Below are 22,987 nucleotides of genomic sequence, written 5' to 3' on the forward strand. Positions count from 1 at the left end.
GAGTATAAATAAGGTATTGTTTTCATTAATTTTACTTCAAATTCAGTGTGGACTACAGAAACTTTTACAAAAGAACTTCTATGCCTAAGTCAGGTTAGGTTGTTTCTTGTTGCCTCCCTGTGCACAGCTGGTGTTGGACAGAGCAGCTTGCAATCCTTCAGCAAACATGACATACTAACCTACCTTCTGGGCATGACTGCCTTTTGCTACTCTAGCCTGCTCAGTTAAATTTAAATTTGTTGATCAAAGTACAGAAAGAGCATACTATGAAATCTGCAAAATATTCCTGTAATCACCATAAACATCAGATGCGAGTAGAATATCTCTGTAAATCTGCCTCCAAGAGAGACAACCACAGGAAGAACACCAAGCTCGACTTTGAGTGGTTGGGTAATATGGGCAGCCCAATAGTATGAGTTAGATAAGGAGAGTCTATACCCAGCAGCACAGTTTGCCTTGAGCTCTTTCTATCTTGTATATGAGATGAAGGATCTGGAGGGACAAGCAGCAGCTCAGTGCCAGGCCCCTTTGATACTTGGAAGAAGACAGAAGCTCCCGATGTGTGCGCATATTTGTGCTTATTTCCTTCCAGTACTGACAAACCCATAGCTGATTTTTTGTTATTGTTTGCATATACCTGCAACGTTTTAGGGCAATAATGAGTATAGCTATAAAGTGCATAGAATTTTTCTATACTGTTCAGTACTTCTCCATTTTTAAGTTAGTTATGCAATATGTCTCTGCTAGACTAGATCAAAAGAGGAAACTTTTCCACACAGAAAGCCTCAGAGGTTAGTCTATATGAACATTTGTGAAGTACATTTGAATCTGTTCTTCAACAGCGGCCCAAAGGTTATTGGCAATGCACCAAAGAAACCCATGACTGGCGATTAGACACTAGCTGCAAATCTCCTTTAATCTCTGTTTACAATCTATTCTCTATCACTGTCTACAGACAGTAGCTCCCAAGTTAAAGGTGCTTTTCGTAGCAGTGTTTTCTGAAAAATCAGTTTAAAATACCAGGAACAAAAGCCTCGGGAAAAAAAAAAACAACCCAAACTTGGAACTTAATCTCCTATTTCCTTTAGGGTCTGAACGAAACTGTTAAGACTCATATAGGTAAGAGTGGTTTTGATATTTTCTAAATGAAACTGATGTTCAAATGCGCAGAGTGTTTTGTCACAGCATTTGAAGAAACTGTGTACTGTGAGAGCATCACGGTCACTGTATGATATTCACAGAATCACAGAACAGAATCACAGAACAACCAGGTTGGAAGAGACCCACCGGATCACCGAGTCCAACCGTTCCTACCAAACACTAAACCATATCCCTCAGCACCTCGTCCACCCGTGCCTTAAACACCTCCAGGGAAGGTGACTCAACCACCTCCCTGGGCAGCCTGTTCCAGTGCCCAATGACCCTTTCTGTAAAGAATTTTTTTCCTAACGTCTAGCCTAAACCTCCCCTGGCGGAGCTTGAGGCCATTCCCTCTTGTCCTGTCCCCTGTCACTTGGGAGAAGAGGCCAGCACCCTCCTCTCTACAACGTCCTTTCAGGTCGTTGTAGAGAGCAATGAGGTCACCCCTCAGCCTCCTCTTCTCCAGGCTAAACAACCCCAGCTCTCTCAGCCGCTCCTCATAAGGCCTGTTCTCCAGCCCCTTCACCAGCTTTGTTGCTCTTCTCTGGACTCTCTCCAGAGCCTCAACATCCTTCTTGTGGTGAGGGGCCCAGAACTGAACACAGTATTCGAGGAGCGGTCTCACCAGTGCCGAGTACAGAGGGAGGATAACCTCCCTGGACCTGCTGGCCACGCCGTTTCTGATACAAGCCAAGATGCCATTGGCCTTCTTGGCCACCTGGGCACACTGCTGGCTCATATTCAGTCGGCTGTCAACCAACACCCCCAGGTCCCTCTCCTCCAGGCAGCTTTCTAGCCAGTCTTCTCCTAGTCTGTAGCACTGCATAGGGTTGTTGTGCCCCAAGTGCAGGACCCGGCATTTGGCCTTGTTAAACCTCATGCCATTGGACTCTGCCCAGTGGTCCAGCCTGTTCAGATCCCTTTGCAGAGCCTCCCGACCCTCCAGCAGATCGACACTTCCACCCAGCTTAGTGTCGTCCGCAAACTTGCTAAGGGTGCACTCGATGCCTTCATCCAGATCATTGACGAAGACATTGAACAGGGCTGGACCCAGCACTGAGCCCTGGGGAACCCCACTTGTCACTGGCCTCCAGCTGGATTTCACACCATTTACCACCACTCTCTGGGCCCAGCCATCCAACCAGTTTTCCACCCAGGAGAGTGTGCGCCTGTCCAGCCCAGAGGCTGACAGTTTCTCAAGCAGAACGCTGTGAGAAACTGTGTCAAAGGCTTTGCTGAAGTCCAGGAAGACCACATCCACAGCCTTTCCCTCATCCAGTAGCCGGGTCACTTTGTCATAGAAGGCGATCAGGTTAGTCTGGCAAGACCTGCCTTTTGTGAACCCATGTTGACTGGGCCTGATCACCCGGTTCTCTTGCACGTGCTTCATGATAGCACTCAGATCACCTGTTCCATGACTTTCCCTGGCACTGAGGTCAGACTGGCAGGCCTGTAGTTTCCTGGGTCCTCCCTGCGGCCCTTTTTGTAGATGGGCACAACATCAGCCAGCCTCCAGTCCAGTGGGACTTCCCCAGTCTTCCAGGACTGTTGGAAGATGATGGAAAGGGGTTTGGCCAGCACATCCGCCAGCTCCTTCAGTACCCTAGGGTGAATCCCGTCCGGCCCCATAGACTTGTGACTGTCCAGTCGGGCTAGCAAGGCTCTGACCACCTCCTCTTGGATCATGGGAGCCTCATTATGCTCCTCTAGCTCCTGGCTTTGTACACAGACGGAACGAACCTCCTTACCACTAAAGACTGAGGCAAAGAAGGTTTTTTCAGAAGGTTTTTTCAGAAAAACCTGAATTCCTTTCAGGTTGTTTCATTAGCACCCCAAAAACGCCTCTTGGAGAGTTTATTCACTGCTGGTGAAGGGGATTGAGAACAAGTCTTAAGAGGAGCGGCTGAGAGAGCTGGGGGTGTTTAGCCTGGAGAAGAGGAGGCTGAGGGGAGACCTCATTGCTCTCTACAACGACCTGAAAGGAGGTTGTGGAGAGGAGGGAGCTGGGCTCTTCTCCCAAGTGACAGGGGACAGGACGAGAGGGAATGGCCTCAAGCTCCACCAGGGGAGGTTCAGGCTGGACATTAGGAAAAAATTCTTCACAGAAAGGGTCATCGGGCACTGGCAGAGGCTGCCCAGGGAGGGGGTTGAGTCACCTTCCCTGGAGGGGTTTAAAGCACGGGTGGACGAGGTGCTAAGGGGCATGGGTTAGTGTTTGATAGGAATGGTTGGACTCGATGATCCAGTGGGTCTCTTCCAACCTGGTTATTCTACGATTTGATTCTATTTCTGCATCCCCGTCACCGCCCCCCCACCCCTCATTGGGGCTGCACGGGCAGGCTCAGCCGGGCGCGAAATGGCGCCGAGAGGTCACGTGACACCCCCGCCCCTCCCCGCCCCGGCTCCGCATGGCGGCTGCGCGACCCTCCCTTGGGCGGGCCGAGGCGCGGGCTGCGCGGCGTCGGGGCTCTGCGGCCGTGCCTGTCCCCGTTCTCCTGCGAGCAAGGCAGGGATTTGGGGGGCGCAAAGGAGGGGGTTGGGGGCGCAAGGCAGGGATTTGGGGCACAAAGGAGGGTTTTGGGGGCGTAAAGGAGAGTTTAGGGGCGCAAGGCAGGGTTATGGGGCACAAAGGAGGTTTCTGGGGCGCAAGGCAGGGTTTTGGGGGCGCAAAGGAGGGTTTTGGGGGACGCAAAGGGTTTTTGGGGCGCAAAGGAGAGTTTAAGGAGCGCAAGGCAGGGTTATAGGGCACAAAGGAGGGTTTTGGGGGTGTAAAGGAGGGTTTAGGGGCGCAAGGCAGGGATTTGGGGGCACGAAGGACGGTTTTTGGGGGCGCAAAGGGTTTTTGGGGGCGCAAAGGAGAGTTTGGGGGGCGCAAGGGAGGGTTTTTGGGACGCAGAGGAGAATTTGGGGGCGCAAAGGAGGGTTTTGGGGTGCAAGGCAGGGATTTGTGGGCACGAAGGACGATTTTGGGGTGCAAGGCAGGGTTTTGAGGCACAAAGGAGGGTTTGAGGGGTGCAAAGGAGGGTTTTGGGGGTGCAAAAGGGGGCCTGGGGGGTGTAAAGAGTGTTTGAGGGTTTCGAGGTAGCAGGGGAGGGGTTTGGGGATTGCAAGGGGAGGCTTAGGGGTGCAAAGGAGGGTTGGAGGGGTGCAGGGAAGGTTTGTGGGGCACGGGAGGGGTTTGGGGGTAGCGGGGCAGTGTTTGTGGGATGTGAAGGTGGGTTTGGGGGATTCAGGGCAGGGTTTGGGGGCTGCAGAAGCGGGCTTGGGGATGTAAAGGGATTTGAGGGTTTTGGGAGTAGCAAGGGAGGGTTTTGGGGGTGCAGGGAAGGTTTGTGGGGTGTAGGGAGGGTTTGGGGGCAGCAAGGGAGGGCTTTGGGGGGTGCAAAGAGGGTTTGAGGGTGCAAATGAGGGTGTGGGGAGCGCAAGGGAGGGTTTGGAGGTGCAGAGGAAGGTTTGGGGGGTGCGAGGGAGGGTTCTGGGATGCAGGGAGGGTTTGGGGCACTGCAGGGCTCGGGTGTGTCCTGGGGCACCTGCAGAGGAGCCTGGCATGGGCAAGCGCTGGGGCTGCTGGCTGTAAAAGAGTGGTTTTTCCACTATAGAGCTTGAATGTGGGGTCGAAACAGTCCTAGACAACCTGGAGGAAAAGGTTGTGTTGGGTGGTTTTTGTTTTCCTGCTGTGTAATGTTTGGGTGAGCCCTCAAGAGAACTTTTAAAGAGCTGTGGAGCTGCAGATGTGTCACTTGGTAAAACAAGGGCAGTCTTGGGCGTTGTTCATAGTCCAGAGGTTGTTAAAATAGGGGTGGCTTTCCTCAAAAAGTACTGTGTCTTTAGAACATGAATAGCTAAATTTTGCACTTGAGAGGTTGTTAAAGTAGAGGTGTCTTTCCCCAAAAAGTAATATGTCGGTGGAACATGAATAGCTAAATCTCATTGCCTAAGTAACTGTGGCAACGCCTTTGCATTTCTTCAGCTAAAACTATTGCAAACATAAGGATCTTCAGCTGAATGCTGTTATTTTTAGGTCTCTAGGATTTCGTCATGAACATGGTGAAAATGCATTGAATCCTTCGAGAGGGAGGCTCAGAGGCTCAGTTTGCAGAAAGATGAGGGTTTAAAGAAAAAGAAAAACCAAAACAAGCCAGTCATTAAAAGATTGCTGTGTCGTAAAGGAAGGAAAGGCTTAATCTTAGACGACATCACGCTGAAGGACTAGATCTTCTGAGACTTAAGCTTTAAATGTATTTTTAATCTGTGTTTTGAAACTTACTCGGCAATGGGTTTTAGGCTGCACCAGCAGCGGCAGCAGCTTTTCAGCACTAACTTCCCTGGGTGCGTTGTCTGCTGCTCTCATTTCCCAGATGTGCTCTGAATTCCTTAACTTCACGAGCGGGTGACCTTGATACCATCACTGAATTTCTGTGATTTCACTGTGATTTCTTAAAGACATTCTGGTTAATGTGACAAGTGTTTCAGCTGATACAGGCAGATCCATAAACACTAATTTCCAAGTGTTGGAAAGTTGAAGCTTCATTATCGCGATGCCTGCTTTATCCCAGTGGTTTTCCAGGCTTCGTTATTTCAAAGGTTTTTTATTTCTCAGCGACTTCACTTGTTTGCTGCATTTTAATTTATTAATTCCTGCAGTGTTCCTGGTGTTAAGTGAAAGAGGGGAATCTACGAACTGGAGCAAGCAATTATTTCTTTATGGCATGAAATTGATATTTTGGGTTATAGTAATAAAACCTTTTTAGCAACTGCCCTTGTAGCAGAGGAAGCAGAGAACAGCTGCAAGGTTAACTGAGCTGCTGCTGACCACTTCTCAGAATCCCTTACGGAGACCCCATGTCATGGGAGAAATTTTAACATCCTAATTTTACCCGAAGTTTAAGTTCTGTTACCAGGATAAGCTGTAGAAACAGTTATTTAATTTTAATCTTTCTGCATCGCTGTTGATTTTTGGGGATTTGTGTTTGTTTGAGTAGGATAACATGCAGCTGTGCAAAATAACAGTGATCATAGGATATTGAGGTCAAAGAGTTTATAGAGGAAAACAGCTGTGAAGTGTAGAGCACCAGTATTTGATACTTTGCTCTACATGGAGGACGATATGAATAGACTTGATAAACCTCATTAGTTGTCAAAGTTTCATGTCAGCAGCTGTGTCACTGTTGCCTGTGGTTAGGAGGAAGTAATTTGACTGGTTTAGGTAACCAGTTCAAATCTTTGTGAAATTCAGAAGCCCGCTGAACTTGTAGCTAGTCTTTATTGGCTATATTAATAGAAATATATTTGACACTTATCTTAATATAAAAGAATCTTACTGTCCTTTTCTTATTTTTCATCTGTTATTTTGCTGTTAACAATTAGTTTTTTTTGAAGCCACGCTGAGAGTGTTGGAAAGAATACTGAATTCCTGAATTTAGAACAGGTGAGAGGGTAGACCCTCCCCACTCTTGCCTCCTGTGATAAGGTTGTCAAGTTTATTGTGAGGAAGACTTCGATTACTTGGTGTACTTTTTTGGTTGTAAAAGCAGACAGTGATATTCTTGGGGGTAAAGGTTTGAATTATTCTTTGTGGTGGAGCACAAACGCCTCTATGATGTAATATTAAAAGAAAACAGCGTGGAGGGAGGCAGGGGGCTTTTAATCAAAGGCACCCCTGATGCAGTCATTTGTGATACAGTTTGTACAGACTGTCCTCTGCTCTCTGGGAGCTCAGGAACAGGAGGCTGCAGGCTGGGTGGTTTGTTGTGAGGGACTGCAGCTGTTGGCTTGCTCCCTGCCACGTGACTGTGTTCCCAGGGCTATGCTGGGTCAGTGACTCACTGCTACTGCACCTTTGGTGGTAGGAGGCCATGCCATGTGGCCTCTGTTCTGATCGTCTGTCCAATAGGCAGCCTTGCCAGTGAAGGAAAAAAGGCAGAAGAAATGTTTTGGGACTTTTTTTCTGTTTTCCGTGACTCTTAGATTATGTTAGTAGTTTTAGACAGTGTTGTTTACCAAACTTCACTGCTAATGGTAATAATGATACTGCAGAAGTTAATGTTAATATAGTGTCCTATCATTGTTTCATGCAAAAATACAAGGTTTATTTTTTAAAAAAAAACTAATAAATGTTTTTGTGGCGTTTTATCTGGACAGGAGGGGAAAGCAAGACAGATGCTTGTGAGTGCCCCATGGCTGCAGTTGCCTCAGTTCATTCATTTATTGCCTATCGTAACTTGGAAGCATTCTTTAGGTAAGAAAACTGCTTCAAAATATGTCATGTGGTTATAAACTTATATTTAATATACTTCAGTGTTGAATCTTTACAGTGTGTCTTGGTGTTTTGTGCTCTCACTTGTGTTATTCGTGTTGTGTCAGTCTAAACCTTTGTATTATGTGGTAGAAACTGACAGCAATTTTTCAGATTCATTTTATGTGCTATGCAGAATTAGCAAAGAGGCAATGCTATTTCACAGAATAATATGTAACGCTTCTAGACTCTGTGCAATAGAGGCCTCTATAAATTGGAAACTTCTTCAGGTGCCATCTACAAACAGATTTACTAATGTGAATCAACTTTGTCGTTATAGGCAAGCATCACCATGCAGCAGTTAAATTTTCTGATGTGCAAGCTGAGCAACAGCATTGCTTGCACAGATTTCAGTACTTGATTTTGCTTAGGAGATATGGGCTGCTTCTCTTGTTGTATTTATAATTAACACATACTACACCTGCATTAAAATTTACAACTATAAAGCTGAGTTTAGTACCACTAGTGGGACTCCCAGACATTGCAGAACAGTTTTTCCCTTGGTCGGTGGCTTCACAGGTCAGCTTATCTTCTGGGACCCATCCCTGCCTTCTGGGTAAAGGATCCATGCGCACATACAGGATGACTCAACAGTGGGATGAATGTTCAGATGCCAGAAAGTTACTGGTAACTTGACAGGAACTTCCAGATTCTTTGGAGGTATGTGCACCTGTAAACTTCTCATTGCATACTACCTGGATTACATCTCGTGGACTATAATTTATTTAAATTCAGTTGTGTTTTAAACTATGTACTGTTCATAGTTTAAGTATTCAGAAATGAAATAAGCATTCACATTCTCACAGTAAATGTTAGGGCTTCATGTTTGGTAAAAACTTCGTGTTATATAATGGTTGGTAACATAATGTTATTTTGCTAGTTTTAAAGTACCGCAGTATAGAATACTAAAAATAGAAATTGTAGAGTTGCCAGTTTTAAGAGGATGTACAAGCAGCTCTTGATTAATTGGCTAGGTTTTTTTCCCCACTTGTCAAGGAATACACATACTCTCTTTCCATAAAAATGGAGTTGCATTCGCATGTTAAACGCCACCTCAGCCTTACAGATCAGGTTTTATAAGCTGGGGGATATGTCAGATACCCTTTTGATGGGTTAGTCTGTATTTTGGTAGCAGTTTATGGATTTGGATTTTTTTCCCCCCATAATGAAGATACTATGGAAAATTTTCAGTGTAGGAAAAGCATGCTGTGAGGGTTGCCGTGGAAGATTGTTCAGTAAAATTAACGTGTTTTGTTGGTTCTTGAAGAATGCATGGTTGCTTTGAACATTTCAGCTTCAGGCTGATTGAGACAAGATAGGGTCTGGCTGAACATCTAATTAGTAGGACATTTGAGAAGGGGTTTCATCCCCCTATAAAATGAAGTGGCACTTGAAATGGTTAAGAGAGTTGTTGAGAATTGACTGAGTAATAGAATTCAGTTCAGAATGACCTTGAAGTCGGTGCTTCAGCATGTGAAAGCAGAGCTTTTCCTTTTGCTGCTCTTTTTGAAATCTGGCTTGTGGCAAACATTCTACAGTGAATGAGATGCATGCAGTTTGCTGTCTTCCATGGTCACCGTCCTTTTCTCCTGCTGAAAACCTATATGTGGACCTCACTCACTTTACCCTGTTTTGATAAGTGGCCTCTGAAGTTTTTTGTTGTTAGTTGTACAAATATTTTTCTTCTGCCTGATGTGATTTAAAAACAAAACAAAAGGAAAAAACAACAAAGCAAAGTAATGGGGGAGTTAGGCAAAGCTTTTGAATCTGACACTTCTCAACATGTCTATTCCATTGCTGTTTAAAAAGGGAGTTTATGAGTTTGGTTTGTAGTTGATAAAATTCTTCTATGAATGATGAGTAGATTCCATAGTTTGTCTGCGGACTTGCAATGTAAACATACACAATTTGCTGCTGTTAAACTAAACTGCTGTTAACTGCTTCTTTTTCCTGCAAAATGCTTGATATACTGTGAAATACTAACACATGAAACTACACTTGGTAAATAAAGCCACGTTCTCCAAATTCAAATAAAATTGTACAAAATAAAAGGTATTGAGAAAGCAGGTCCTTGCTAATGTCTGTGCTCTGGTTTCAGAGACCAACTGTACGTGAGACCTTTCAGGAAGTTGTGCGGTTTGGATTGTTGCAGTACCTGAAACTGTCATGATGAAGAGAGCTAGGCAGAAAGTTGTGGCTGAAAATGAAGCTCCTCAAACATCACAGGAAAGCAAAAAACGGAAAACTTGTTTGTATGGCTCAGTGTCTGGTGAATCTGACTTCCACACCTCAATGGACTGGGGGAGCCTTCCACACCATGTTATTCTGCATATTTTTCAGTTTCTGCCTTTAGTAGACCGAGCCAGGGCATCTTCTGTTTGTCGAAGGTGGAATGAAGTTTTCCACATCCCAGATCTCTGGAGGAGATTTGAATTTGAACTTAGCCAGCCAGCTACTTCTTACTTAAAGTCCACACATCCTGATCTCATTCAGCAGATTATCAAGAGGCATGCTGATCATCTGCAGTACGTCAGCTTCAGGGTAAGCCTTGGATGAATGGAGGCTGCTTCTGTCACGTTACTGTGCTTAATGCATGCAGCTTCTCTGTGTTGTCTGGGTCAAGTGTTGAACCCAAGAAGTCTTACATTTAAAAATGCATCTACTGCTACAGTTTATTTCCACACATGCACATGGTTTCTTTCAATTTTCTACGCTTTGGTCTCTATGAAGTAAAGAAGGAGTTAACATCATGCAGTGCAGTGCTGAAGATTGAGTGATATGTTTTCAGAATATACAGACTACGTGGTTTCTGTGAATCTTTGTTAGCGGCAGTCTGAGTACTCAGCAGATTATTGTGTAGATAAATATTTCTTATGTGTGGTAGCATTTGAGGATATGTTTGTCTCGTGTGTATGATTTACTTGCAAAATAGAGCTATACATGAGGAATGACTTGAAATTTTAGAACCCTGCTTTGAAAAAAATACGAGTAAGGGAGAAAGATGCTTTGCCTGTACATTCAGGTGACTGACACATAAATAAGAGTAAACTTGATTTAAATGCAGGCTATGTTTGTGGTATCAAGACTGCATGAATTCAGCTTTCTGTCATTTGAATCTAGACTTTATTAAGTCTTTGTTATGCTCTGAGAGTTCATAGTTGGCATTTAGAAAAAGGTCCACATGCACTGCTGTCAGTCATAATGCCAATACTAAATACAATTGTTTAGGAAGGTGTGAGGTTATTTGAAGAAAAGAGAGAAGGCTTGGGTTTAAACTCTGTTCATATTGAAAATGCCCAGCAGTCGTACTCAGGAAAATTCTCTAATAGTAACTTTACTGAATTCTTGTTTTGTAATTTCTGGTTAATGTTGAGCTTTGTCCCTCTGGTAAACGCAGTTTGGTGCACTACAGCAAAGTGGATGTGGATCTTGCAGTCTTGGGTATCCAGGATGCTGTTCTCCAAATAATAACAAATTATAACAAATAATAACAAATCATGGCTTCATGATTTTTAAATTGCTTTTCTAGGTTGATAGTAGTACTGAGGCAGCAGAAGCAGCCTGTGACATCCTTTCTCAGTTGGTGAACTGTTCTATCAAGACTCTGGGGTTGATTTCTACAGCAAAACCAAGCTTCATGAATGTCTCTAAGGTAATGGTCTACAAACTAATTCAAGTGACTTAATTCACTCTTACACCACTTTAGCTTTCATATTAGAATCATAGAATCACTTAGGTTGGAAAAGGCCTTTAAGATCAAGTTCAATCATTGTGGTTGTATTCATTTGATGGCGATTTTTATGGAACAGTCTGTATTTATTGGCCTGTCTTCTATTTTCTGTAATTTGTGGCATCCATTAGTATTAGGAAAATAATTAAACATTGAATCCGTTCATTAAATTTGGAAGCATTCATATTTGGTGGCATAGAGATGGGGAATCATTTGGAAGGCTTTAGAAGGTCACAGCAGAATTATGTTCTGGAGAATAAAACAAATGCCACTTCTTTTTTTTTCTGCAGATAAGTTGTAGATACTTTAGACTCATTGCTGTGTCCACTTGCCTCCTTTATTACAGTGAAAAGATAAATCACAGTGGATGGGTTAACTCCTGAGTGCGAAGTTGATTTTTGTCATGTGCGGCAGCTTATTTTTTAAACAAAGAAGATATTTCTTATGCTCATGTTCAGATGAGCTTTTCTTTATTACCCAGGAAAGAGGATACCTAGGAATTGATTATCTTCATGCTTTCTGTTAATGTAAAACTTGAGGTTTAACTGCTGAGGTTGTATGTATCAAGACTCTTTTTTTCCCCTCCTTCTATTTCTCCAAACAGGCTCACTTTGCTTCAGCACTGACAGTAGTTTTTGTAAATTCCAAGTCGTTATCATCAGTCAAGATAGATGACACACCACTTGATGATCCTTCCTTGAAGGTTCTTGTGGCTAACAATAGTGATACTCTAAAACTGCTGAAAATGAGCAGCTGTCCTCATGTATCACCTGCTGGTGAGTAATGAATATATATGAAAAATGAAGTAATAAAGGGTCATAACACAATAGCTTGAAACAAGTTGTTCATAAAATTTCTAGGGCTCTTCAGAATCGCTTAGCAAAGGCCTTTTATTGGCCTGGTCTCGGCTTTAAGGAGTTGGCAGGGAAAGAAGAATGTCTGTCTTTGTGTTACTGAATGAGTTGAATTAATCAAGGTGCAGGTGCTCCTCACTTCACTGCATCACCTAGAATCCTGGGGAGTTTTTTTCCATTTTTAGCTGCTCCAATACCTCTGGAAGGCCTCAAGGAGGAAAGCCTCCAAAAGTAGCGCAAGCCTTTAACATCTATTCTGAGGACTTCTGTGATGTTCATTGCCTGTTCTGTGTATGGGTAACCAAGTGAGTGGTGCTTAATGTGTGCAACTTTGTAAACTTGATTAACTGGCATTCTGTGGGAACACAAAGTCCTCAACCTGCTTATCAGCCGCTGATTGGTGAAGTAAAGGAGATAAAAGCAGTTGTCAGTAACTGTTTTTCGAGGTGCTGTGAGTTTAACTTAGATTGAAAGTGCTAATACTTAAAAGTTCTGTTAGAGTCTTCCATTCTCTACAGTGCCCTCATGTGTCCAGATCCGGGAGCGTGAGCTTGCTCATTTTAGCATGGGTGGGTGAAGGGCGCACCCCTTTCAAAATACAGGCTTGCCAGAGAGTTCAGAGGGCTTTTGGGTCCCTTCTCTCTTACTTTTCTCCTGAAACATTGGCGCCAGGGAAAGGCACCTTGTTTGGTCTCTTTCCTGTATTACTGAAGAGTCTATAAAAGGTGATTGAATCTGTGTACTTTGTATTCCAGTAGATTAAGAGCAATTACTTTGTTTATCTTAATTCAAAGAAGGGCCTGTTTTAGCTTAGTTGTTAAACTAGACTGCTGGTGGTCATTGAAATAGAATGCTTAGATGAGTGGTGAAGAAAGGAGTATTGGGGAAGGGAACAGTGGCAGCTTCTGATTCCAGATGTGTCTTCAAAGCTGAGGAAATTCTGCACAGGGAGGGCAAAGAGGCAAAAAGATATGCAGATCCAAGGTGAATGTGACAAGCTTGCTTTTTTTACTGATAAGTGTTTGTGGCCAAAACCCCGTAAAAGGATTGTGGATATCTAGGACTTGATCATGTTTCTTTTTTTTTTATATAGGCACGAACACTTGAGCCAATAGCAATAGTATTTGCTTGAGCTTTACAAAAAACAACTGTACTTATATTCAGTATTCATTTTACAAAGCGGTGTTTCCTGTTGTTCCTTAGGAATTCTTTGTGTTGCTGACCAGTGTCATGGACTTAAGGAGCTGGCTTTGAACTACTACATACTAAGTGATGAACTGCTGCTGGCTCTTTCAAGTGAAAAACATGTTAACCTTGAACACCTTCGCATAGACGTTGTGAGTGAAAATCCTGGACAAGTTGAATTTCACACTATTAAAAAACAAAGCTGGGATGCTCTTGTTAAACACTCCCCCAGAGTCAACATAGTGATGTATTTCTTCTTATATGAAGAGGAATTTGATGCTTTCTTCAGAGAGGAAACTCCTGTTACTCACCTTTACTTTGGTCGTGCAGTAAGCAAAGCAATGTTAGGTCGTATTGGCCTGAATTGCCCAAGGTTAATTGAGCTGGTTGTGTGTGCTAATGGACTTCAACCTTTGGACGATGAACTTATTCGGATTGCAGAGCACTGTAAGAACTTAACAGCAATGGGACTTGGGGAATGTGAAGTAACTTGCAGAGGTTTTATTGAATTTGTAAAGATGTGTGGAGGTAGGCTTACCCAGCTTTCAATAATGGAGGAGGTTCTGATTCCAGATAATGATTATAGCTTGGAACGACTTCATCTGGAAGTCTCCAAACACCTTGGAAGAATGTGGTTTCCTGATATGATGCCAACATGGTAAATTCTCTACATTTGTGAGTAAACTAGTAGCATCAGGGTGTTGCTTTCTGTGCAAATAAAGAATTGCAAAAATGAAATTTGTGAACTTATTTCCAGGTCTGAGTTTTTCTATCTTGATAGTCCCTAGTAGTGTAGCAGTAAAGCATCTGGAATGCTAATGGTATATTGAAATAGAAAATAGATAAAGTGTACTTAACGCTGCTGAAAGTATGTCTGTGTTTACAGGTGCTTCAAACTGCAATGAAGTTGGGCTTCTCAGCACTTTAGTTTAAATGTTCCGTTCACATTAATGGTTTTCTTTTTGTCTTTGAGTCTTTCTGATAGAGTCAGAAAAGGACTAGAGAAGCTTTTTTTTCTTTAGGAACTCTAACTTTAGGAGAAACTGGATACAACTTGGAGTTCAGAAAAAAACCCGTATTATTTGTCACGATGCGGCTCTTTTTCAAAATCTTCATGTTATAGATGTAGGTAGCAGCCTGTGTTATAAAATACGTACGCTAGTTCAGATTACTCAGATATAATCTAGTTTAAATTTGTGCCAGTATATTAAACTTTTGTGGTAAATAAGCTTATGCTTACAAAAAACTTTCCAGTTTTAAATTGCACTTTAAATAAATTCTGTCAGCTTAGCTAAGCTGTAGTCTGAAGTGTGCAACATGTTTGCTTTCTGTCTGATGCATTAAATGGATGGGAAAGAGATTATGTAAAATCAGTGAATTTAAAAGTTTGGATCTAGATTGTTTGCTTTGGTGAATGATGAAGCACTTTGGAAGCTGCCAGGATATAAGGAATAGTTTCTGGGTTTAAGAGTTCAAGTCTTAGATTGATGTCTAAATGCTGTTCCATTCTTTCATTATTAAGAGGTAAGGAGGATCTCATAAATGTGGCTACTGAGAAGGAAGGATCAAATGGAATACAGTTATCTTTGATCACTTTCTATCTGGAATCAAGGATCTAGAGCATTAAAAAAAAAAAACTATTTGCCAGTTAGAGGCTGAAATGACCTGTGGTCATCCGGTCATCCTGCCTGTGTCTTGCAGAGCTGTGCTGTACGTCCCTGTTTCTAGAGCTGATCCTGAAATGTTTAATTCAGGACTGTTTTGATACTATTGCTATTTGATTTTTGAGGAAGATGATTTTATTTAATTTCTTTGTTTTCTTTAAAGGGGAAAGGAATGGTGAGTGGATGGGAATTGAAGTGTGTATTTTTATGTTGACATATTGCACACTGTAAACTGAAATGCATTGTATATAAATATGTCTGTATTTATTTTCACGCTGTAGTTCTGTCTTCCTGTTAATAATGAAAAGTCTGCAATTGGTTTGCTGGTAGATAAAATGTCAGTTTGTTCCATGCTTACCCTGCTTTACTGCCAAAACAATGGCTGAAGGGTTAAACCACCTTTGTCTTGGACAGGACTTGTTCTGGTTGCAAATAATGCATGTCAGAATCAGAAACTCGTTATGGGCTGCTGCCCAGTTAAGAAGCATCTGACTGGTTACTGGCACCTGTTAATCCAGCACTTGGTTCCATAATTGAGGGAATTAAAATTGTACTTTAAACAAAAGACTGAAATACTTCTAAACAGTATTTGGTTTAAGATGTGCGGTTTGATTTAAATGTAAACAAAATAAAGTGATCTAATACGTGCACTGAGAGACTCTTACTTCCTCTGTGTCCTGTTAGGCAGAGTTCTCTCCTGTTAGCAGCCATGTACCTAACAGTCCTGGGGAGAGGCAGCAGCAATGTTTAACTCTTGGATTTTAGCAAATTAATCATTGTCATTTCCTATTCATGCCTCAAACATGAGGATTTTTGTCATGCTGGAACTGTGAAATGGGTTGTGGACAAGTCTCCTAGATGGCCGGTAGAGTCCTTAGAGTCCTTAATGTCTCTCTAGCCAACATAACTGCATTAAAGATTCATCAAACACTGGCTACGTGCAGAAATAAGAGTTCAGAAGGAAACTTAAAATGCTGCTTTGAGTGGTGCCCCTTTCTCTGTCCCTTTTACTAAAGCTGCTTTTCTTTGAAACCATGAATGTTAGATTGCTCCAGCTCCAAGTTTCTAGAAAGATGGGCCTACATTTATTAAAGTGATGTTTGATATGATTTTTTTTGTGCATTTGCTCTAACTGATCTTAACAAGTAAGACAATTGATTAACAATTGATACTTGAGTTTATAACTAGATGCCAACAAAACCAATACATTATTCTCAATGAAAACTAGTGATTTTTCACTGGTAGCGTGGGAAGCTAATTTTAATTGAAAGATAACTTCTGATGTTAGGTTAATGTCGAATTTTAGTGTTGGTATATGCATTGCGCTTTGGGGAGGAGTGTCAAAACACTGCTCTGTATAAAGCAGCACTGTTTTTTTCCTTTTTTTACTTCAGGTGTTCCTGAGTGGGTTTACTGGAGGTATTGCACTTGGCAACAGCCTGAAGGCATCTGCCTGCTCCCTTTACTTCCCACTGTCCCTCGAGGAGTCTGTGCTCGAGCTCTGCCTATTGTCCCTGAGGCAAGTTTTGTCTGTTTTAATGGCTTTTCCTGGTTTCACTGCCCTGAAGAGACTTTTTAAAACCTCATCTCTAAAGCACATAAGGCAGCAATACAGTTTGTAAGAGTAACTAAAATCCTCAAAATGGAGTATTGAATTTACACCTCATATGCTGAACAGATTTGCAAGGCTGCTAAGAAGTTGAAGTTACAGTGAGAAGCTAACAGTAGTGCATTTTTTCCACCACATGAGGGGGTGAGCCAGCCTCCAGGCTTGCCGACTGCAGCCTCTTTGAGAAGGTTTATAATTTCTCATTGCTAATTCTCTGATTCTTTTGTAAATGCCAATTCCAACTAAAGCTTAAAACTTAATTCCTTGTGTGGAGTCCCTTTTGCCATCCAATCAAAACACAGGTTCTCTTTATGGCCTGTGAGGTGTTTCAATAAATTTCCCTCTAGTTTTCCTCTAAATTCCTTCACAATCTAAAGTAACCTTGAGCCAAGCTGTAGTAAAGTTTAATTAGCCTAGGATACAATATTCACAGTGATTACAGGCACTTAAAAACCAGTGAGCATGTACTGTTAGCCTCTTGCAATATTATGTAAGGCTCAAAGTATTGAGTCGGTACCAATATAAACTGTTGTGCCCAAGAAATAAAAACAACTTATGGATGCTGAGATGAATTTATTTGTAGTTTACTACATTTCCATTTCACTCTAAACGCCCTTTCCCCCTTTCAAGATTGCCAGTAGGATCTGAACGATCGCAGTTCTCAACATGAATATGAGATGTGATCCCAGGAAATACTCTTTGCATTGGCAGCATTCTCCCAAGGACTTGTCCCTTGGAAATTCTGCCGTTGTATCTGATGGGATGGATGCAGAGTAGTTTTACACAGAAGCCTGGTGAGAACAGGAAAAGGAAAAGCGTCAGATGACTGATGAAGCATGTCTTTTCTATTGAGATAGCAGCAGTGGAAATGCCTAACAAAGAAACTGCGGTAATAAAAAGAGGTGGTCGTTGAAGTTGTTTGCTTAATGGAGGAAAGAAGGTGGGAGGCAGGCAGGAGGTGAGAATTCCAGAAATCGGACTCCCTATGTTTTCAGTTTTCCCTGTACGGTGATTTGGGCTCCCGCCTCAATACTCAAAGAGAGAAAAACTAATAACTCCCAGACATGAGATCTCGCCTCTTGTATATAAGAGTGGGTGTCCTGTATTTGCGCTCTAAGAGGAGCAAAAAGTTCTGCGTGTAAATAGATAAAAGATGCAGTGTTTCGAATGGATACTTTACGTGACTACTTGGGCAGCTGCAAAGTAATACAGCCTACTTGAACTCAAGGCAGAAAGAGATATTAAATGAAAAAGTGCTATTTACCATCTCCCTCAATTTGGACTCCGTCATCAATGGCATTTCCATTGTGGAAGAATTTAATTGGTCCAGAGAGCTGGCCAGAAAAGGGAGCATACACGGTTGCTCCATCAGCACAGATGACGTCCACACCCTTGTGCTTTCCTTTGCCGTTTTGTCTGAAAACAAAAACATAATTAGAGAAGTCTCTGGTCAGGCCAAACATTATATATAAAGCAGTTAGTACTCTACAGGATCTGCAAATGGGTTGTGTGTACTGAGAGAGCTGCAGAGCTGACCGACTGAAGAATCTATAAGAATGTTTTTTGGTGTAAGATGTAATGCCATGTAGCATTGATGATCTCTTAAAGGTGCTGTTTGCAAAATGGAGAAAAACAGTGCTTCCAAGCCTTTTGATAGAACTGTAGAGTCACAGAAATGTTGGTTGGCAGGAACCTGTGGAGGATGTTAAGCCTGACCTTCCACTTGGGCCAAGATTGTTCCCAACACCACATCAGATCAGGCACAGCTTAGCCTGAGTCATAAAACCCTCCAAGCACAGAGGTTTTATGAACAATGTGGGTACCCTGTTCTGGTGCTGCATTACCCCTATATTGAAAAAGTTGCCCCATGTCCTACTTAAACCTTAAATGCTGTAATTCTTCCATTTTTAAATCTTAAATAAATTATTCTCTACTCTGTTTCAGTGGAGCAGCAGCAAAACCCAATGTGTTCCACTTACGTTACCTTGGAGCTCCATAGTATCCACAGCCGTATCTATCGCAGCCTCTTATCTCATTTGTAGGATTCCCGGCGCACACTACTGCCCAGCGACTGTTTTGTTGTGGCAGTGGCAGTGGCAGAACAGCTTTGAAATACAGAAACAGAGCACATAAAAGGTAACTTTTAAGTTCTTTCTTAAGTGTTGCATTTTTGTAACTACTGTATTTTAATTATGTAGAAGCATACTGGAATTATATCCCATGCATGTAGTTGGATATCTCCTCCACAAAATTTATCAAGAGCATACACCCAAGACTGGATAGTAATGTCTCTAGAAGAGGGCTATCTCATATAAGGAACATGCTTTAAAGCCAAAAATTCAAAGAGACTGTCACAGTTCTTGGAGTGTAAACTGAGAGTTGTGAAAAGACTCAACTTTGTTCCTTATTCTATGCCCAGGCTGATGGGACGTGACTCCTCAAGTCTTCTCCAGTACTACCAGTGTAGTATTTCTATTTGCAAAGAATCTTCCTAAAGTCTGCTAAGATGCAATACTGAAAGCATTGTTAGTAGTTGAAAGGGTACAGAGTTGTCTGACTCAGTTTATTTTGAAGACTTGATGCTGTGTCACAGCGAGGTAAGAAATGACAACTTGATAAGCTGATATATCCTTCCTGTAACATTATCTGCATCTTATAATGCAATTGTTCTTTCTTTCAGATTGCGCTGTCAGGGAAAACCTAAGACAGAGAGAACTTGCTATTTGATATTATTGTCCTTAGTTGAAATTAATTGATAATTTAATTTTTATTCATTATTGTATTTATTCTAGGGTTTTTATTGTTTGGGTTTTTTTACCAGGCCTAAGTAGATGAGTAGGATCGGAGTGGTCGCAGTTCTCAACGTGGATGTGAGAGATAATGCCAGGAAATACTTTTTGCATTGGCAGCATTCTCCCGAGATGTTGCCCTCTCTGGATATGGCCTTGGTATCGGATCGGGTGAATACAGACAAGCCTTACACAGAAATCTGGAAGAGATGGGAGTGGAAGCAAGGTCAGGAAAAATTTGCTGCATCTGTTCTTGAGGTGAGCAAGAAACTTTCTGTGCTAGCCTTTTACAGGAGGCTGGGATGTAGAAATGTAGTTGAGGCACCAACAACCCCGAAATCGAAATTCCTTGGTTTGCTATGGAGAAGAAGAAGAGAGAGAATTGGAAAACAGGGACAAAAAACACCCTCCAGGCAAAACTGAGGGCACGTTTCTAGTATTTTATTTTCACTGTTTCCTTTTTTTGATTTGGGGAAGTTGTTTTCCTGCTATCTGTTTTCCAACTCCTTTCTTCCCTTCTCTCCAAGAAAAGCATAGGAAAATGTGAACATCCTGCTGATGCTGACTTAACATATTTCTTAGTTGTGCTTCAGTGTAGGAACTAGAGAGGGTGTAAGATTATTCACTTGAGTAAATCAAATAGTTACTCCTGTATGCCTCAACAGATCTGCTGTTATTACTTGCCTGATCCCTTGATCTGGACTCCATCATCGATAGCATTTCCATTATGAAAGAATCGCACGGGTCCGGAGAGCTGGCCGCTAAAAGGCGCATACACTGTTGCTCCATCAGCACAGACGACATCCACGCCCTGATGCTTTCCATGCTTTCCTTTACCACTGTCCCTGAAGATGTAAATATGTCATTAGAGAAGTCTGTCAGGCTCAGCATTGTATATGGGTAGATCAGTTAACACAGTCCAATATCTGAAGCTTGTCTTACAAGTTTTATGCATCTGCAATGACATTGGAAAGAAATAGCGGCTTTTAATAATTCTTTTAATTGCGAAATATTTATATTACTCTGACCGTCTTTAAAGGTGGATGCGATTTCAGATTTTAAGCGTATTTTTAATTTTCCCAAGGTATTTCAAGCTGTTACACAAAAGTACCCCTGTACTACCCAAAATTAATCTGTGCTGGTGAAAATAGAATCTTATGTTTGGCAGCTTCTCCTTTATAAATACAGAAATTGTACGATGAGGACAGACATAGCACCTGGCGAGAGAAGATAGCAGGAAAATGCAGGGAAGGCAGGAGTCATTCTATGTATAAAAGCATTGTTAGAGAAATATAACCTGTTATGAGGTACCTAATAAAAGCGAATGATGCTGTCAGACCTTTATCTTGTGTAAGGCAAGATACTTATCTTCCTCTAAGCTGTTGTTGAATGTTAATTAAATGTCTTGTCTATAAGGAACAAGAATAAATGACATAAATCCTTGAAATACGTTCCATTTCCTTTACTCTGGCTGCTAATTTGTGTAATGCTCTCGTTTCTCCCCCCACGCATCAGGCAGTAGCAGTGATATTACTGCAGTTCTGCAAGATTACCAAGTAACAGTCCATAAATGAGAAAGGGGTCCTGCAGACAACAGTCTAATCTCGTTCTGATCTCAGATGTGGTTAAACTCTACTCCTTCTCCTGTGTGAACAGTTAATTTAGGAAAGCAACATCAAACCCCGATGCTCTGCTGTGTTACCTGTCGGCGCCGAACTGGCCGCAGCCGTATTTATCGCAGCCCCGGATTTTGTTGGTGGGATTCCCGCTGCAGATCTGTGCCCAGTGTCTGTGTTGTTGTTGGGGTGGGTGAGCGTCCAACTGTTTGGCGAAAACTTGATGTGCAAAAGAAGAAAACGGGGAAAATTCAACCATACTCTTAGTACAGCACAACAGGAAGTGTTAAGGTGAAAAATAGGTTGTTTAAGGGGAAGACGTGAGCTCATGGGAGTTCATAATTTCGAAAACTATAGGTAAAAGAACATTGTATATAGATTTATATAGAAGATGCTATACAGTTTTAATCCTCTTTTTCTTGAGGCCTTATTTTAAAGTACATACTCTAAAAAAAGGGAAAGCTATAGATAAATATTTTTAATACTCGTGAAAGAAGTCAAACTATTTTCACTTTCTTCAAGAAATCTTTAAACAATTTATGACTAAAGGCATCTAATTCCATATTTTATAACAGTCATAACTGTACATTAATATAAAACTGGATCAAAAAGGCAATATTAGTTGTTTTTGAGCAAATTTAATTTGTTGGTGTCTGCCTAAAAGCAGTCAAGGCTGATTGCAGCATCGCAATCCCAACTCACCAGTGGACACCAAGCTGACCAGAGCGACCAGACTGAGAGCTGACATTTTGTGGCTGCTTCACCGGTGTTCTTTGATCAAATCAAAGACGTTTAGAAGTAGCTGCCTAGGGTATTTATGTGTTTTTGAAAACCCAGGTCTCTTCTCTTGGCCAATTGGCCTTGAGCACAGTATTACAGCTCTGGGCAGGTGGTGTTGCCATATTAGGCACTGAGGATGTCTACAAACTCTAACAGTTTTTAGAGCTGGTTGGGAAAGACATAAAATAATCTGTCTCTTAGGACACAGTAACAGATGGAAACTAACAATCCCACATTTCAGGAAGCTCTGGTTGAGCTGTTTCTTAACATCTCTTCTTCTCCCTCCTGTAGCAAGAGCATGCTTAGGCCAAAGATGGTAGAAGCCAAGGAGATATGGTCCAGAGGACTGAGTTGTACTTTACTCAATGTAGTCAAGGTTTTTAAATGATACAAGGTGCTGGTAAGAGCTCTCAGAGGGCATTCAGGATTTAGGGATGCTGTGTACCCCTGAACTGAAAGATACCCACTTAAAAATTAAGACTTTCTTTGGGTGGGACCTGACCATTCCCAGCTGAAGAACTGCAGTTTCTGCAATAATGTTTTCTCTCAACCAGATTTTAATTCTAATTTATTCCTGACTGCCAGTTTGCATTTTAAGTATCTCATCATATAGCTTTTAATGGGACAGACCTGCCTTGAAAAGCAAAGAATTTTTATAGGTTTTTGTGATCTCTCATGTTCCTTATTTTACCAAAGAAGGAATTGCAGCACCTCAATCCACTCTACAAAATCTTGTGAAGTAAAGGCTGGATGTAAAGCCAGCCGAAATGGTAGAGAAGCACAACTGTGTTCTAGGTGCACAGACACTGAAGCAGCTTTTCCCCAAGTCCTGTTTTGCAGTCTGATATTTTGTAAAATGACTCTAAGCTATCCATTATTTGCAATCTTTTCCATCTCCTTTCTGTTACAGACCTGACTCCAAGTTGCTTGTAGCTGTGTACATTATTCATATTTTCTCCATAAGAGATCTCAACAGCCCCATATCTCGCTCTGTTCTTTCTAAAACACGTTAAAATGTCATTTGCCATGATAATAGGTCTAATGCACTTCTGGTAAAGTATTCTTAATAAAATAGTTTTCAAGTAGATGACATTGCAGTTGAGATTTCTCAGTGTTTTCCCTGTCTATCCTGGGTAAGCTGGAAGGTTCAGACCTCTCACCTTGGCTGTGAGGGAGCGCTGAACTGAAGTTGGTGGGATTCCTGTGTTGAGCAACGGAGAAGTTAATATAACAGTTGGTAGGTGCTGTTGTGAAAGCCACTTAGCACACGCCAACAGAAGGATATGGGACAACGAGCTGGCATTGCACAGCCCCCAGGAGCTGTA

General features: G+C 42.1%; 2 protein-coding genes across 2 annotated transcripts; one reads left to right on the plus strand and one right to left on the minus strand.

Annotated features, from left to right (window-relative positions):
* Positions 1-3,588: 3,588 nt before the first annotated feature.
* LOC138726941 (F-box/LRR-repeat protein 21-like) lies at positions 3,589-15,515 on the plus strand. Its single transcript, XM_069869052.1, has 7 exons — positions 3,589-3,646; positions 7,282-7,378; positions 7,955-8,095; positions 9,534-9,976; positions 10,965-11,087; positions 11,770-11,941; positions 13,223-15,515. Exons 4-7 carry the CDS (start codon positions 9,602-9,604, stop codon positions 13,864-13,866), a joined length of 1,314 nt encoding a protein of 437 aa, XP_069725153.1. The 5' UTR covers positions 3,589-3,646; positions 7,282-7,378; positions 7,955-8,095; positions 9,534-9,601; the 3' UTR covers positions 13,867-15,515.
* A 1,417-nt stretch (positions 15,516-16,932) lies between these two features.
* Positions 16,933-21,704, minus strand: LECT2 (leukocyte cell derived chemotaxin 2). The gene is made up of 7 exons (XM_069869243.1): positions 21,585-21,704; positions 20,969-21,101; positions 19,951-20,111; positions 19,296-19,466; positions 18,462-18,582; positions 17,742-17,893; positions 16,933-17,268 (listed from the first exon to the last, which is right to left on the minus strand). Exons 1-7 carry the CDS (start codon positions 21,628-21,630, stop codon positions 17,078-17,080), a joined length of 975 nt encoding a protein of 324 aa, XP_069725344.1. The 5' UTR covers positions 21,631-21,704; the 3' UTR covers positions 16,933-17,077.
* Between the last annotated feature and the right edge of the window lie 1,283 nt (positions 21,705-22,987).

Source organism: Phaenicophaeus curvirostris, chromosome 15, assembly GCF_032191515.1.
Source record: "Phaenicophaeus curvirostris isolate KB17595 chromosome 15, BPBGC_Pcur_1.0, whole genome shotgun sequence".
NCBI classification, from domain to species: domain Eukaryota; kingdom Metazoa; phylum Chordata; class Aves; order Cuculiformes; family Cuculidae; genus Phaenicophaeus; species Phaenicophaeus curvirostris.

Excerpts from the sequence above, each read along its gene's own strand:
- LOC138726941 (XM_069869052.1), top strand. The coding sequence starts at position 9,602 with ATGATGAAGAGAGCTAGGCAGAAAGTTGTGGCTGAAAATGAAGCTCCT. Across the intron at positions 9,977-10,964 it reads TGCAGTACGTCAGCTTCAGG|GTTGATAGTAGTACTGAGGC; the intron begins GTAAGCCTTGGA and ends TTGCTTTTCTAG. Across the intron at positions 11,088-11,769 it reads GCTTCATGAATGTCTCTAAG|GCTCACTTTGCTTCAGCACT; the intron begins GTAATGGTCTAC and ends TTCTCCAAACAG.
- LECT2 (XM_069869243.1), bottom strand. The coding sequence starts at position 21,630 with ATGTCAGCTCTCAGTCTGGTCGCTCTGGTCAGCTTGGTGTCCACTG. Across the intron at positions 19,467-19,950 it reads AGTCCAGATCAAGGGATCAG|ATTTCTGTGTAAGGCTTGTC; the intron begins GCAAGTAATAAC and ends CATCTCTTCCAG. Across the intron at positions 17,894-18,461 it reads GGATACTATGGAGCTCCAAG|ACAAAACGGCAAAGGAAAGC; the intron begins GTAACGTAAGTG and ends TTTTGTTTTCAG.